Source organism: Alosa pseudoharengus, unplaced genomic scaffold, assembly GCF_046254945.1.
Source record: "Alosa pseudoharengus isolate Yale_2024_CS ecotype anadromous, Long Island Sound unplaced genomic scaffold, YU_APseudo_1.1 YU_APseudo_1.1_scf_21, whole genome shotgun sequence".
Taxonomy (NCBI): domain Eukaryota; kingdom Metazoa; phylum Chordata; class Actinopteri; order Clupeiformes; family Clupeidae; genus Alosa; species Alosa pseudoharengus.
In genome coordinates, this window is record NW_027468674.1 from 34349854 (window position 1) to 34367121 (window position 17268).

The window sequence follows — 17268 nt, forward strand, 5'->3', positions numbered from 1 at the left end:
AAGTGAAACACAGCATACAGTGCTGTGGAAAAGTATGTGCCCCCTTCCCGATTTCTTGTTTTTTTGGATATTTGGCACATTCAAATGTTTCAGATCATCCAACTAATTGTAATATAAGAAGAAAGAAAAAGACCAAGAAAACAAAATGCAGCTTTTAAATGATCATTTCATTTATTAAAGGTTAAAGGAACCATATGTAAGATTGTGGCCAAAACTGGTACTGCAATCACTTTCAAATTACTGTAGAGCGGTGTATCCCCTCCCCCCTGACTCGAGGTTGCCAACCTGGATGCCAAAACACTACTGACTTTGTGATTAGTAGGTAGAGGGTGGCACATCAGGCCAAAACACAACATGACATGACAAAACACAACATCAACATTAGTTGAGGGCTGCAACCTCACTTTTTAAATGGCAATATCCTCTCCGGACAACTGTTGTCAGTGATATAAGTGTAAACCTAATAACTGGTTGTGCCACCCTTGTGCTTTGGATCATTATCCTGCTGCATAACCCAACTGCACATGCTATAAGTCACAAACTGATGGCCAGACATTTTCCTTCAGGATTTTCTGGTAGAGAGCAGAATTCATGGTTCCATTAACTACAGTATGTCAAGTTGCCCAGGTCCTGAAGCAGCAAAGCAGCCCCAGACCATCACACTACCACCACTGCGTTTGACTGTTGGTATAAATGTTTTTGTTGTGGAATGCTGTGTTAGATTTATGCCAAATGTAACGAGACCCATGTCTTCCAAAAAGTTCCACTTCTAACTCATCAGTCCACAGAATATTATCCCAAATATATAGGGCTGTAACGATATACGATTCGAAACCGAAATCGCGACATTCATATCCGCGATACTCTGCAGTGTGAAAAAGCAGAATCGCGACACACCCAATTTCTAGTGTTTCACGCAGTGCTTTGCAGCTTACGCGGCTGCAAAAGCAACCCACATCTCCCGCTTTACTTATCGGTAGCCTACGTTTAACGTCAACAAATAAATAAATAAATAAATAAATAAATAAAAAATGTCATACCTCTCCTTGCTTTCATTGTAGACTATGTGTGCAACTTTACCAAACACTATAGAAGTAAACCCCCTCTCCTTCCCCGCTCTCTCGCGCTCCCTCCCTCTCACTCTCCCTCCCTCTCCTGCTCAATGAACACGCGCGACTTAAATAAAACATTCACAATCGTGAAAGCAAGGATGCATAGAAGACGACTAGCTAAATTACTATTAAATCCGCTTAGCATCATTAGCATGCTGCACATATTTGTTTAAAACTCTTGCATGGAAGTTGACTGATCATCTCAATACCAACGTTTCCCAAAAGGGCCTGTCCCAAGGAGAACAAGTATTACCTTGAAACTTAAACACACATGGGGAAACTGAACAGTCCAATCAGTAGACTATGATAGGCTAAGCTAGCCAACTATGCTACTTTGTTTACAATATTTCCAGGCTTCAACCAGACAGCTGAATTAAAGAGGTAGAGTTGCAATAAAAAATAGTAGGCCTAGGCTATAGGCTAATCTGCATAGTGTGCGGTCATAAATATCAGTCATTCCGAAAAAATTTTTATATCACGATATAAAATAATAGATATTATATTGTAATCCTCTGGTGTTCTAAGGGAGGCTATTAAAATGTTATTTAATAAAATGTCTAGCCCCCCCCCCCCCCCCCCCCAAAAAAAAAAAAAGAAAAATCGAGATTTGTATCGAACCGTGGGTCAAAAATCGTGATACAAACCGAATCGTGAGGTTGGTGTATCGTTACAGCCCTACAAATATATCATCAAGATGTTATTTACAATTATGAAACAAGCCTTTATTTTATTGCATTCTTTTTGGTCAGCAGTGGTTTTCGCCTTTTGCCCAGTCTCTTTCTTATTGTGGAATCATGAACACTGACCTTAACTGAGGCAAGTGAGGCCTGCAGTTCTTTTAAATGTTATTCTAGGTTCTTTTATGACCTGGATAAGTCGTTGATGCGCTCTTGAAGAAATTTTGGTAGATCGGCCACTCCTGGAACGGTTCATGACTGTTCCAAGCTTTCTGTATTTGTAGATAATGACTCTCAGAGCCCTTTTCAGACTGATCGATGTCAATGACTGTTTCTCATCTGTTCTTGAATTTCCTTAGATCGGAAATCATGTGCTACTTTTTGAGACCTTTTAGCCAACTTGACATTGCCAGATAGGTTCTATTTAAGTGATGTTAAGATTGAACAGGGCTGGCAGTAATCATGCCTGGGTGTGTCTGGTGAAGTTGAATCCAATTATCAATTAAATTTAGTTAGTTGGTTAATTTAATAACTAAGGGGGCAATTACTTTTTTACATAGGGCCAGGTAGGGTTGGATAGCTTTTTTCCTTCAAGAAAGGAAATCATCATTTAAAAACTGCATTTTGTGTTTACTCGGTTACTTCGGGTTATTTTTGTCAAAAATTAAAATTAGTTTGATTATCAGAAATATTTTAGTGTGACAAAATATGCAAGAAATCGGGAAGGGAGCAATACACATACAGCACTGTATGTCAGCTGCTTTTACTAGGATGGAACAAGAATAATACACAGTCAAAGAAACAGCAAACTAGTTACACAAGACTATAAACACAAGTTTAAAATAATCAACCTTAATATTTTCTTTATAAGAATGGAAATAGCAGTTGAGAAACATAATAAAAATAATTAATGTGTACATTTTCACTCAAAGTATAATAGTTTGCCCTATTAAGAGTTCATGCGCCATCAAAATAGTTATTTTAAAGGGATATTCCACCGTTTGGGGAATTACTCATTTTCCACCTCCCCTTGAGTTAAACAATTGTTTTTTACCTTTCTCCAGTTCATCCAGCCGTTCTCTGAGTCTGGCGATACCACTTTTAGCTCCAGCCTAGCATAGATGATTGAATCGGATTAGACCATTAGCATCTCGCCTGCTAGCATCACGTTTAAAAATGACTAAGACTTCCAGTAATTTTTCTATTTAAAACTTGTCTCCTCTCGAGACCAACGGAAAATGAAACATGGTGATTTTCTAAGCTGATTTGACATGGAACTATATTCTCATTCCAGCGTGATAATCAAGGAACACCATGGGCGCAGCAGCACAATGATATCATGCAGCATCTGAAAATAGTCCCCGTAGGCTAACTTCCAGCAACAAGGTTGAGCTGCAGCAGACAAATTGGTTAGTGATTGGATTATTACCCCTGAATGAGAGTATAGTTCCATGTCAAATCGGCCTAGAAAATAGCCACGTTTCATTTTTTGTTGGTCTTATTACACTTTCCAACTCGAGGGGAGACAAGTTTTGAATAGAAAAATTACCAGAAATCGTAGTCACTTTTAAACGTGATGCTAGCAGGCAAGATGCTAATGGTCTAATCCGATTCAATGATCTATGCTAGGTTGGAGCTAAAAGTGGCATCGCTAGACTCAGAGAACAGCTGGATGAACTGAGGAAAGGTAAAAATCAAGGGGCTCAGTGTTGTTTTCTGTGCCATTGGAAATACATTGGGAACGCACATGTTTGTTTATGCAGTTGTAAGGGTGTATATTGTATAGAATGTTTTAAAAGTCTGTCCATAGGGGGCACTATAACTGCAACATATCAATGTCAATATCAATTTGGAGCATTTATGCCTGGCCTTCTTTCTATGGCTGATCTTCATGAAACTTCATAATCACACATAGTACTATGTACCAAATATGAAAGAAATCGCGCATAAGGGGTCACCGATAATATGCACATTCAATGTTTTAGCTCAGATCAACTGCATGCAAACCTGTTTCCTCAGATTCTACATAAATTGCCAAATCAATTACACCTACAACTGTCAAATTGTAATATTCCGTAACTGCCACTTCCAAATCATTGTGATTGCTGCTGGGTTGTTGCCACTGCTGCCATGTTGCTTGGACCCCGTTAACTTATCTCACATAATTGTAATGACCTCACCATACCTGTATGGGGTACTACAATTTACGTTTTGGCTCATATTTCAGGCCGCCAATGGGTTTTACCTCTGATTCCCTGGAAGCCCTAATCCAAGGCACCATACTCCATCCTTTTCTGTATGCCAAATTGTCCCACTATTTTTGAAAAACTGACAGTGAAAGTAAAACAAACTAGTCTTAAGGTTGTCCAGTCAGTTCTCACGGAATTTGGTACACACCATCTAAAGACACTGGCAGCAAAATTGGCTTTTTTGGATTTTGATTTGTTGCTCCGTTTCAAAGTTAAGCATCAATAAAATTTCAGGTCAGTCAGGATGTGGCCCATTATGCTTTTTTTGCCTATATCTTCTCCTGTAAAGGACCAATTTTTACCAAACTTGACACACACAATAAGCAACAATTCAACAAATTGCAGTGTTCTGTAACCACACTTCAAAATCCAACATTGGTTGTGACTGGTGCAAAACTGCTTAAACCCCTTCAATCCCCACTTCGCTAGATTTATTTCCATTATCTTACAAAGCATGATTGTCTTTAAACAGTTTTATTCAAATGCTGTATTTTCTTAAATTTGGCCTAAATGGTGACCTCTCCCTTTAAAACACCAACTTTATTACTCTCTCAGAATGACATGCAAAACTTTTTTTTTTTCTTGAAATAATATGCCACGTTGTAGTCAACTAAAAAATTTTAGATCCAACTCTTCTCTTTTACCATCCCCTCAGGACATGTCTGAAGTTGGAAAATATAAAAAAAATTCTACTGAGGGAGTCAAAATGGTAATTTTGGTTTCACTTCATATGACCCTTATGGAAGGACAACATGGGGTGCAAACCCAATTTTTATGATTGTGGCAATTGTATGTCACCCTGTATATAGCTTAAAAACATTAGATCTAACTTTTATGTTTATGCAATAACCAGTCTTTTTGTTAATTATGAAGTGTCTTATTCTTATTCACTCTTTATGTAATACAATATGATGTTGCACTGGTTCAATGCTAGACAATGCTGTAATAACTGTAAGGAATTATCACTGCTTTTGATACTTACCTTTTTCCCTAGCAAGACCAGCTGTACACCTGGGCTGCTATTAGCCAGCCGCCCCACTCTTTGGAGGGATTCGAGGGCCGTCTCCCTGGACACCTTAAAACCCTTTGGCCTCCAGGCCGAATGGAAGCAGAAAAGCCAGGGCTGAAGTACACAGAGGCAGGTGTGACAAAAACCTTGAACATACAGATGTTGTGGGATTTTTTTTGTCCCTCTTATGAATTCACTTTAATTTAATGCTTCATAAACTGCCTTCTTAAAGTGCCTGATTATTTCCCTCCTGATGTTTATAAACTGGGTATTTCTCCTTTTATACATGCTCTTGTAGAAGATAGTGAAGGTGAGTATTTTTAGTTGTTTTAAACTCTTTTGTATGACCCACTGTGATCTGTTTTATTTTTGCATACAGACATACAGTAATGCTGCTTGGCAACTTATAATACTAATAATGAATAAATGTCTCTTTCATAAATTTCTATATGATGACTAGGGTTGGGCACCGAAACACGGTTCTAATATGGCACCGGTGCCGACACAAACGGTAGTAACTGCATCGAATAACAACGTGGATTTCGGTGCCTCATTTCGGTGCTTAAATATCGTTTTTTTATTTATTTTTTTTATACGAGGCATCACTGCATGTCATGCGCCATCTCTAACGTCTTGCTCTGATAGCTACACATCCAGATACAGTTAGCTAACATATGATAAACACTGGATGTATACCAGAGGGGTGCACCACATAGGCGAGTGGACAGTGTTTGACAGCTTGAGTGAGCCCAAGTAGCTTACTTTAAAGCGACATGCGAGCTCCTGTCAAAATCTAGCAGTGGGCCTAACTACACACAAGCAAAAGGCTATGAAACAACATCAACAGTATAACTACACAATATCCTCGCTAATGCGCTAACTGGCATTTATTTGAAATGTTATCAGCAAAGTTGTAAGGTGAAAACTTTATTTCACGGTGTGTTAAACAACATGGCATGATATTAATCTTTCATGTGCATGAGGCCCAAATAGCATCACAATGAATATGAAGATCATGTTAAAAGTTAGCTGGCAAAAACATATGTAGGTTACATACCTGATGTCACTGAGCTGTCAAAGAGGCTACGAAACCATCTCCGTACGTTATCGCTAATTAAACTCAGCTGACCGGTGTTAGCGAAAAGCCATAGTTGCTGTTAAAATACTAGGCTAGCGCTGGGAATCTAAACACTTCAACACCGACATGTAGCCTAACATGTTCAAAACTACTGCGTGTTATGGGTTAAGACAAGAAATTTCTTGAAGCATTTGGGAACACACTGAATTAACTGGAAAATAGAGTGCCTGTTAGATTAGCTTGTTTGCAAATGCCGTTGTCCATGACCTGGCAGTTTTATGGCAAGCGGTTTTAACATACATTATGACCAACCGCCTACACTGGGTAAACTTAAAAGCAGAGCTCACCATTGTGTGTGCATGCATGGCAAGCTGTTTTAAACATTTAAATGTATTATTCATAGGAGCAATGAGATATTGATAGTAAATTGAATATAACAGTTCAATTTCATGTTCAAATTTGTCTTATCAATAAAAAAAAAGCAATTCATGCTTTAGACCATTTTAATTTAAAACATTTTAAAAACAAAGTACCGGTTCAGGCACCGTTTCGGCACCGGCACCGTTTTAAAAGTATTGATTTAGCACCGGTATCGGATAAAACCCAAACGATACCCAACCCTAATGATGACACAGTTTCTGGCATTTCTGATGCTTGCATGTTGAGAGATTTCAGGGAGTGTTGGTGGCTGATATCTCAGACATCAAGAATATTTCATTTATTTAATTATGTGCAGTATACATATTTTCACTGCATGTGGATCTAGGGAAGCCAGAGATTTTTTGTCATTTCATGTCACTCTCAATGACTCATTACTCTCTATTGGTCTATAATCAGTGCAAATCAAGAGGATTCCCTAATATCTTAGTATTTATCATTGTCATTATACCTGGTGGTATTGTAGTTTGAAGCTCCATTGCTGTATTTACTTCACTATTGTAAGATGAAGCTATGTGGTAGAAATGCTGTACATAATGGCCTCTGATGATCTCGTTTAAGTGTGGATTTTGTGTGTCGTAGAACACCAGGGGGGCCTTCTTGTTCTGAAACAACAGCAGCAGCAGGATATACAGGAACTGCAGGTACTGCACATTGTACTCTATTAAAGAAGTAAACTTGTATCAGATAGCTACGTGTTGATGACTTGAAATTACTTATATCTAGTGATATTACATAACGATAGCATATTGTGTGATAAAATGTCCTGTAGAGGGCAACATATTAGTATTTGGCATGCCAGTTTATGCCAGTTATGCTGCAGCAGCATTTTGAATTATTGAATAATTAATTTATACTTTCAAGATAATAGTTAATTATATGATTATTTATAATAATTTAATAATTTCAAGAACATAATGTTCATTGTACATTTTCACACATGGATACCACAGATTCCAATTGATGCCACTATATTAATGATTCATTATTTCCATCAGAGTGAATATCCGCTTATATCCAGCATTTTCCCTGAATGTATTCATGTTTTTAGACCAGCCTGTGGCATCACTAGACCCTTTTTACTTGAACTGCTGTGCCCCAGTAAAACCTCAAGTCCAGGATCAACTAAATTGCATGCGGAGTACTCATCACACAGATATCATACAGCACATCACGTGAATGAGCGGAATCTAAGCTTTCCAATTATATTAGCACCGTTGCTGTTATAAATAGTTTACAAGTAAATTAACATTGCATGAAATTTAATCACATTTGCATTCTGCACACAGATCTGCACGCCCATTACTCTAGGTGAAATATCTCACAAACTCTTTACTCAAACTGTGCATAGCAATAACCAGCAGATCTTACCGAATATGAGGATATAAAGCACACATCTGTACAATAAGCAGTTTCCAAGTCCAATCTGGTTTTGAAATTGCAACAAATTTCTACATGGTCTCTAAATTCTCATGTAAACTATTTATGTCAGGACAAACATTTTTGTAAGTTGCTTAGCCAGAGTATCCCACCATCATGGTTCTTATATTGCCAGATTCCAGACAATCCCACTTACACAGATGAATATATATTTCTTCTGGCATGCTTCCTAGTGACATTAATGCAAAAATATGAAGGAAAAAATCAAGACAAATTAAGACAAATATGTTTTTCTTGATATAAAGGCTGACATAAGATATATATGAAAATATTATCACATCATACTTTCCTAGATATGGGTAGCCCAGACTGTCCTGAAAAGGGAAGATATAGCATGTATAGATGTTCAATTCAATGACCAAGTTAACCAGTTTATCTTAGATTAACTAGCTGAACAACACGGGTGACCACTACTATAACACTAGAATGTTTTAATACGGATATAATTTGCAGGGATTGGACTGGTATGACTTATCCTAGCACAGGGTGACAAGTCCTTTTAAGAAAATTTCAAAATATCGAGATATACAGTATATTGTGAAATAGACTAAAAATATTGCGATATTATTTTTTAGCCATATCGCCCAGCCCTATAATGATATGATTCTCAATGTCAGCTTGATGTATCCTAGGAATACTTTGGACATTCAGACCAGTCAAAAAAATAAAAATTAAAATAAGAAATGACTTGACGTGACAACTGACATGGGTTTCACTAAATGAATGTATTGCTCGCTCAAGTACAGCCTGCTCCTCTGTTGCACAGTAGAGAGAGGGAGGAGTGGCCCCCCAAGTTCACCTCCATACTTTCATTTACTTCCATTATCTCTCATTCAGGAGGAATCAGTGTTAAAAACTGTTCGGCTGAAGAAGGAACATGTGAATGTAATTCAGCAGCTTGAACAGACTATCGAAGACCTTCGTACCAAAATAGCAGAGCTAGAGAAACAGTATCCTCTACTGGAAAAGGACATCAGCACGAAGGATCAAGAATGCGGTGGGGAAGAGGGACTTTTGAGGGACATGTGTGATGTGGACCTGCAAACTGATGAAGGTTCCAGTCAACAACTTACCAGTTGTTTAGAAGCCAAATCAGTACAAACATCACCATTGGAGGAGGGCTTAAAGTTTACAGTGCCTTCAAACTCCACTCTGCTCCACATGACCAGTCCTCCCTCAGGGTTGCCTTCTGACCATACCAACATCCCTAATCTGCCAGTACCACAATTACCCACATCTGCACCAGGCATCTTGTGCCAGTGCCAGCAGAAGCAGCAACAGAATAATCTGCTGCAATCTTCTGAAGCACCTTCCTTGCCTGCCCTCTCAGACACATCACGCCCTCTGTCTAATGCAGCATTACCACCACCTCCTCCATCGTTACCTTCTTCTCAGCCAGAATGTGTAGCAACCCCTCCTCTTCCAATGATTGGACCCCATTTGCCTCCACCACCCCCACCCTTACCGGGGATAGGACACCCACTCCCACCACCACCCCCACCCTTACCAGGGGAGGGATACGCTGTACCTCTACCACCCCCACCCTTAGTGGGGATAAGACACCCCCCCCCACCCCCCACCCCACCCTTACCAGGGGAGGGATACACTTTACCTCCACCACCTCCACCCTTACCAGGGATGGGACACCCACCCCCTCCACCACCCCCACCCTTACCCGGGATGGGACACCCACCCCCTCCACCACCTCCACCCTTACCGGGAATGGGACACCCACCCCCTCCACCACCTCCACCCTTACCGGGAATGGGACACCCACCCCCTCCACCACCCCCACCCTTACCAGGGATGGGACACCCACCACCTCCACCTTTTCCAGGGGTTGCACCTCCACCACCCCCACCCTTACCAGGAGTGGGTCCTCCACCTCCCCCAACTTTAACAGGGATGGGACCACCACCTCCAGCACCATTGCCGTTGCCCCCAGGGGCTTTCAACCTAACTCCATCCATTGGTTTGGGATCTCTACCCCCACCTTTACCTCCAGGAATGTATGCATTGGCCATGCAGCAGGACAAGGCACCTCGCAAGGGTCTAGTGGAACCACCGAGACCCATGAAGCCTCTGTACTGGACAAGAATACAACTTCAAGATAAAAAGTAATATTTTTTAAAACAATTCTTTCCCACTTTTTTAATGACAGTTCTCTGTAGAACTGGAAATAGCTCGATGGATTCAGTATAAAGTCATATACACTACTCACACAAAAAATTAGGGATATCTGGCTTTCGGGTGAAATTTAATGTTTCAGTAGCCTGACGAGCCATACCCACATCAAGATGTAGGGTCTGGGAACTATCCATTGGCACTGCTCAATCCGAGATGCGGGTTAAATGGTTGTCTTTCAAATTTCCTCTGTACGCAATAGGATATCGATAGGCCTACAACTCATGAGTCCCATGCATTTTCCCACCAGCGGAGCTAGTTGCTAGTTGATCAAACTTTTGCCAATTTAAAAAAAGCGATTCAAAGATTGCTGTTCGTCAGCAACAGCATCCATCTTCTCTGTTTTCAAGTAGCAGGAAATTCACGTGTAACCGTCGCCGACTCTATACACGATGTGATTGGCCTGATAGAAGTTTAATTTTTCCAGCTCGCAAGCCAATGGAGAGTTGCTAGACTGCCCTGGCTGCAATTTAAATTTGCTGCCGCTAGGGTGCGTCTAGATTTCTAGGATTGAACTGTTGGACATGCAGATTCAAAAGTTTAGAGAAGGTCACATTAAGTTCACCTGTAAAGGTTATAGTGGATTTTAGGTACATCCTGAAATTTCACCCGAAAGCCGAATATCCCTGACTTTTTGTGAGCAGTGTATGTATATGGTATATGTATGCATAGTATTGACCTCATATAGCATGAATACATCATGGTGGAGATACAGCAGGTCGTGAAATGTATACCATTATTTTCAAGAACCTGATGAAAGTTTACAGCATCATCTTTTAGTGAAGCACACTGACCCTAACATAGTGTAAGACTATGTTTCACTTAGGCTGTATTTAATATATAAGTATAAATAACATTCAATTTGGTCTCTGCATTTATCCCAATCCGTGAATTAGTGAAACACACTCTGCACACAGTGAACACACAGTGAGGTGAAGCACACACTAATTTTGACGCAGTGAGCTGCCTGCTACAGTGGCGCTCGGGGAGCAGTGAGGGGTTAGGTGCCTTGCTCAAGGGCACTCCAGCCGTGGATGTGGGCATGGGAGAGCAGTGCTCAACCACTTCCCCCGCCCACATTTTTCCTACTGGTCGAGGATTGAACCGGCAAACCCTTCGGTTACAAGTCCGAAGCCCTAATCAGTAGGCCACGGCTGCCGTGGCAAACCGGTATACCTTATTACTAGAGATGCACCGATATGGAATTTTAGGGCCGATAACGATAACCGATATTTATTGGTTTGTTGTGGCCGATACCGATATGATAACCGATAATATTACTCTTGAAAAAAAATTGTGAAAAGTGATTTGGGGAAAGCATTTAATAAGCATAATTTTATTGCAGTAATTTTACCTACCACCAAATGATGGACAGAACTCATAATAGTCCTCAATAGTACGGCAGTCAACAACATAACAGTAGCCTAGCCCTACAGTATGTGGGGCTCCTTTAAGTGAACCTGACGTCAGTGAATTGCGAGTGAGTGGCTAGAGAGTTTGAATCGTTTTCATTTAGGACTAAACGCTCTTAAACGGCTCAGCTTGGAATAAGCTACAGTATAGCGACCAAATCAGAGTTTGTGAGGGAAACATAGGTTTAGTTTCAACTGCGGGTAACTGAATAAAGCTGCAACTCCTCAGACTGTATCTTATGTCCGTCTACTCTGTTGCGCACAACCTGCTGAAAGGAGTTAGCCCCGAAGGTTTTAATAACTTATTATGATGACCTGTCTGGAACTGAAGCACGAATGGTTAGCATATTTCTAGGTAATAATACAAAACCCAAGCTAAAGTAATGCAAATATAATACTAAAACACAACTTAGAACTAGGCCTACTTATGTACTCGTCCCACTAACGAGTTTGTTTATTTGTTTCCCCGACCAGCGCGGTAAAGTGCAAACACACCAGCACAAGACTGCTCTAGATAGGGCTGAGCTCCGCTCTGTTAAGGTTAAATGGTGGATCATTCACGAGAGGATTTTGAGATGCACAGATTCCCAAATGAACGCATATCCACAGATTTTGTTAGAGTGGTGAAATACATTCACACCGCTGACATTATATTGAGGAAAAAGTATAGCCAACCAAGCTCAAGTAGCTCAGTGTAGCCAGATGTAGGCCTAAATTAGGACTTTAAAAAATATCGGCGCAAATTATCGGCCAGAATTCTGTTATCGGACCGATAATAATATTTTCATTTTTTCACTTATCGGCTAATAATATATCGGCCGCCGATATATCATGCTTCCCTACTTATTACCTCATTGCATCTTTGCTCTCTCCATAGATATCCTGCTTTTCTGAAGCAGGAGAGTTCACAGTTTGTTTTTTGATTATATTTATGACATTTATAGCATGACATTTATGTGAAGACTTCATATCAATTCCTTTGATATGACAGAACTACAAACTAAGTCTTTCACTGAATTCGAAGAAGCAATTTGCTAATGTGATTGTGATATCCATTTTCCACATACCTACTCTCAGGGAAACAAGTCCTCTGGTGTGGGACATGATTGAGGAACCCATAGTGGACTTTGATGAATTTGTGGACATGTTCTCAAAAAGTGCTGTGAAGGAGAAGAAGAAGCCACTCTCAGACACCATTACTAAATCCAAAACCAAACAAGTGAGTCCACTCTGACTACTTTCTTGATTGATTTCACACTGTTGATTGCATTTGATAACCACAGTGTTTGGTGTATTCCAAATACATTTGATTATAAAAGATACTGCCACATATTTTCCCAATCAGTATTTTTTTTACACATATGTGCTTGCTACATTTCCAAAAGGCAAAATAAATTATGTGTTTGTTAATATAAATTGCATTATAAAACTGAAATATTCAACTTGCATATATTCAAACCCCAAGTTGGTTTCAAATTTTGGGCAGTGGGCAAATTATTCACAAATGATACAGATGTGCCACTTTTTTTTACCATAACTGCTCATAATTAGGTTCTGGGAATTATTTAGACTCATCCCTCGTCACATGCTGGGCTAAAGCCCCAAATGTTTTCAAGTAATGACACCCCTTTTCCAACAGGTTAATTTTTTTTTAGGTCCATTCTTGCCATCATGGTTTCTGACATCTCTGAGAACATCTACTGTATATAGCTAGTTATTTTACGCTCATTATGTGACTTACTGTATAGAATAGCATACCACTCACAATTGTAATTGACATTGCTGATTTTAAAAGGCACAGTAAAAGTGACATGGCTTATTTTAAAGGCAGAATAAAGTTGATCAATTTAGTTGAGCATAGCAGATATTTAGATGGGTATTGCCTACCCATTCTTTTTAAACTGTTCCTTTGGTATTTGATAGGGATAGAGATACTAAATTAAGTTTTGAGTGTAAGCACACGCATCATTTAAAGTGGCTTTAGGAGCATAGTGCGAGCGAGAAATTAGTGTTTGTTAGTGCCTGGTATAGCTTGCAATCTGGCAAGGCTTAAAACCTATGAATATGAGAGACTTTTTTAAGAGAAGTGAAGCTTAAAGGTGAAGGAATCTCCTGTTGCGGGATCAGTGTGATTGCCACTCGCCTCGTCTACTCACTAACCCTATCCCAAAGCACAACCAGCAATAGCCTATAACAAGCTTTGAAATCCAAGGCCTAGTTCTCCATGCACTGATGATGATGTGAAATAGCCTATAATAGACTGCTTAGAAAGTTGACTCGAAATATATTATTTATATACAATATACTTGAAAAATTACCAAAATTTGAAAACATAAAAATGTCATTGTCCCAATCACTTTTTAAAACACAGGTAAGTTGATGGTTATAATCCCCATCACTTTTCAAAACAAACGGACGCCGATTCTACCTTTTGAGTTCAAAGTTTGAGATTGAGATGTAGGCCTAATTTCTAAAATCGAAAACCTTTGAGGTGTTAATATATGGAAGTAATGAACTTGGCAGAAGATTCTTTGCCTCCATCGCATCCATTTTTTTCGTATATTGGGTTACCTCGCTGACCATTATCCCTTACTTAAAATCTGGAGCTTTCTTCTCCTGGAGCTTTCTTTTCCTTTTCTGCAAAGCACAGGTGGTAAACAGATGGCATGTTGGCCAATCAGGATCCTGAAAAAGCTTTAATAGATAGAGCCAAGCCAAAAACTGTCCTGTCTATGAGTCGAAAATGGATTTCTGAAAATCTTCACCCTGGATGGAGTAGTGCAAAGGATACATTTTTAGTGTACATTTTTTACACGCCAAAGGCCCAAATGCTAAGAAAAGCAATACCTCTGTATAATATACATGTAGACCAGGCCCAAGTTGTTTTCAATTCTATTATTCATTATGAAAACCACATTTTATCACTTCTATGTCATGTACGTACAGTATTCAATATTTCAATTATATGTGTAGGCTACAATGTTCTACAAATGCAATACATTACATACTCACAATACATATTTGTTGAACTCAGAGTTATGCATGTAATAAGAGGTAGTTATGAAGACAAATTATATGACTGGGAGAAGCAATCCTTAGTGGGAGCATTCTTTAATTGCACAGCCATTTATCAGAAGTTTTTCTGCCCTGTCTGGTGTTCTTAGGTGGTGAAACTCTTGAACAACAAGCGTTCTCAGGCAGTGGGCATCTTGATGTCTAGCCTTCACCTAGACATGAAGGACATTCAACACGGTGGGTAGGCTAAAACACTATTCTAGAATTAATCGTTCAAAACATAAACGAAAATTCCAAGAGATTCCGCCCCGTAACTCATTTTTTGTTACATGTTTTACGGGGTTTTACGGGTTATAATAATGTTGTCAAATAAGCCATTACTTCAATTCATCGTGTTTCCTTACTCTCTGACGACATATGGTGATAATTTTTTATTTTCCACTATTACTGGTCCTTTAATTTTACCAACTATATGCTGTGGATTATCCATTGATTTTACAAACTAGGGCCTTCGCAAAGTATCATTAGGCTCCTAAAAAGTAGCTACCAATTTGTCAATTTTATTACTGCAATGTTGAGAAACTGAAACCCAAGATTTGTATTCTTATACAAGTGAAATGAGGTGTAATATAGTAATCTTGAATTTTAAATATGAATCTTGTATAAAATAATGTATACAGAATAAATGTAGATCATGATTATTGATGATTTGAAGGAATATTTATTAAGCACAATTTTGTCACTCCCCCACGCCACAGGGACCAGGTACTGTTATGAACCTATGAACTCATAAGTAAAGAAAATAGGAGAAAATAAGTAGATATTTGTGACAGCTGCTACATGGATAATCAATCGAACAGCCAATGCTGCGCTGCGCGTCGGGGAGTTCTTTGCCCCTCGCCCTCGTCCATTAATTCCGTATAACAGGACACCTCGGCGGCCATTATCCCTTACTTATTACACGGTTCTTCACAATGCTGCGCGTCCGGGTCCGGTTCGCCCTGTCGGGACTTTTTTCCCAATAATGACCGGCGTTCTATACATTATCCCTTACTTACTTGGTATTGGTTCTCTTTCTTTCTGTATTTTCATAATTTTCTTGCATCAGAAAGCTGTGAAGGGGAATGTTAAACAAATTGTATTAAATTGTAGTGTCTTTTTTGGGTATTATATTTGGATATTTTGGTGCTGTTAGAATTAGGCCAAAATCTCTCTGCAGCATGAAAAATTGGCAGTTTACTAGCCATCAGTATACTAATTTTTCCTATGTCAGATTACTAAGCATATTGCTTTTTCTGTCCTTCCTGTCTAACAGCAATACTGAACCTAGACAACACTGTGGTTGACACGGAAACCTTGCAAGCTCTCTTTGAAAATGTAAGGAGAAAGTAACACACACACACACACACACACACACACACACACACACACACACACACACACACACACACATACATTAATATAAAACATACACACACCTGTTTGCAAATAATATTGGTCAAAATCATTGGATTGGTCATCCCATTGATACAGTACATTCATTCTATTAAAGATACAGTATGTGATTAATATCATTATAATAACCCACCATACACACAACACCTTCTTTTTCTACTGCTATTGTGGGCAGCCGTGGGCCACTGGTTAGCACTCTGGACTTGTAACCGGAGGGTTGCCGGTTCGAGCCCCGACCAGTGGGCCGCGGCTGAAGTGCCCTTGAGCAAGGCACCTAACCCCTCACTGCTCCCCGAGCGCCGCCATTGAAGCAGGCAGCTCACTGCGCCGGGATTAGTGTGTGCTTCACCTCACTGTGTGTTCACTGTGTGCTGAGTGTGTTTCACTAATTCACCGATTGGGTTAAATGCGGAGACCAAATTTCCCTCACGGGATCAAAAAAGTATATATAGTTATACTTATACTTATTACAAAAGCTTTTATCTTTCTTTGGTTGCACCAACAAAGTCTGACTCTTTGTTGTTTTTTCACAAATCTATTCTCTGTAATATAATTTGAGTTCACCAGCATATATCATGCTGTAATTTAATGTTGTAATTTTCACTCAGAGAGCCCAACAAGATGAGATGGATAAAATTGAAAAGCACATCAAGTCAACAAAGGGAAAAGAGAGCGCTAAACCTTTGGATAAACCAGAACAGTAAGAAAGAGTTTAAGTTTAAGTATACTGTTTTTCTCAGATATACAGGTATACACAGACTAGCATTGCAGCTAATTTAAGTTTGATTGGCTCCTGTGCTAAAGCAACATTGGTAGATCATTGAAGTAAAATGGATGACTTTTTAAACTTTCACCAGCATTTTTATTACTAAATAACCTCAAAATGGCACTTTTTATATTCTATTTAAATTCCATTTTAATGAACTGCTATCAGATCTTGCTGTAAATGTAAGTAATTGTTTCATATCCTTATTTTAGGTTCCTCTATCAGTTGTCCCAAATCCCCAGTTTCTCAGGAAGGGTGTTTTGTATCCTCTTTCAGTCAACTTTTACTGAAAGTGTCATTTCAATTCATCGCAAGCTGGAGGTTTTGCAGAGAGTCTGCTCAGTAAGTTTTTATTTTCTGTCTAATACACAGTATACATTCAAGTGTATCTTCTCTTTTAATTGCATCTATTTTTCTATGGCTGTTTTTTTAT

General features: G+C 39.2%; 1 protein-coding gene across 1 annotated transcript in view; it reads left to right on the forward strand.

The window, feature by feature from the left end:
• The window catches only part of fmn2b (formin 2b), a 40847-nt gene that overhangs the window by 8771 nt on the left and 14808 nt on the right, over nt 1–17268 (forward strand). Inside the window, exons 4-12 of the mRNA XM_076298840.1 lie at nt 5033–5180; nt 5346–5357; nt 7146–7207; nt 8841–10120; nt 12677–12818; nt 14764–14851; nt 15930–15991; nt 16678–16769; nt 17048–17177. Coding sequence (XP_076154955.1) covers nt 5033–5180; nt 5346–5357; nt 7146–7207; nt 8841–10120; nt 12677–12818; nt 14764–14851; nt 15930–15991; nt 16678–16769; nt 17048–17177 — 2016 coding nt within the window. The remainder of the gene's footprint in view (nt 1–5032; nt 5181–5345; nt 5358–7145; nt 7208–8840; nt 10121–12676; nt 12819–14763; nt 14852–15929; nt 15992–16677; nt 16770–17047; nt 17178–17268) is intronic.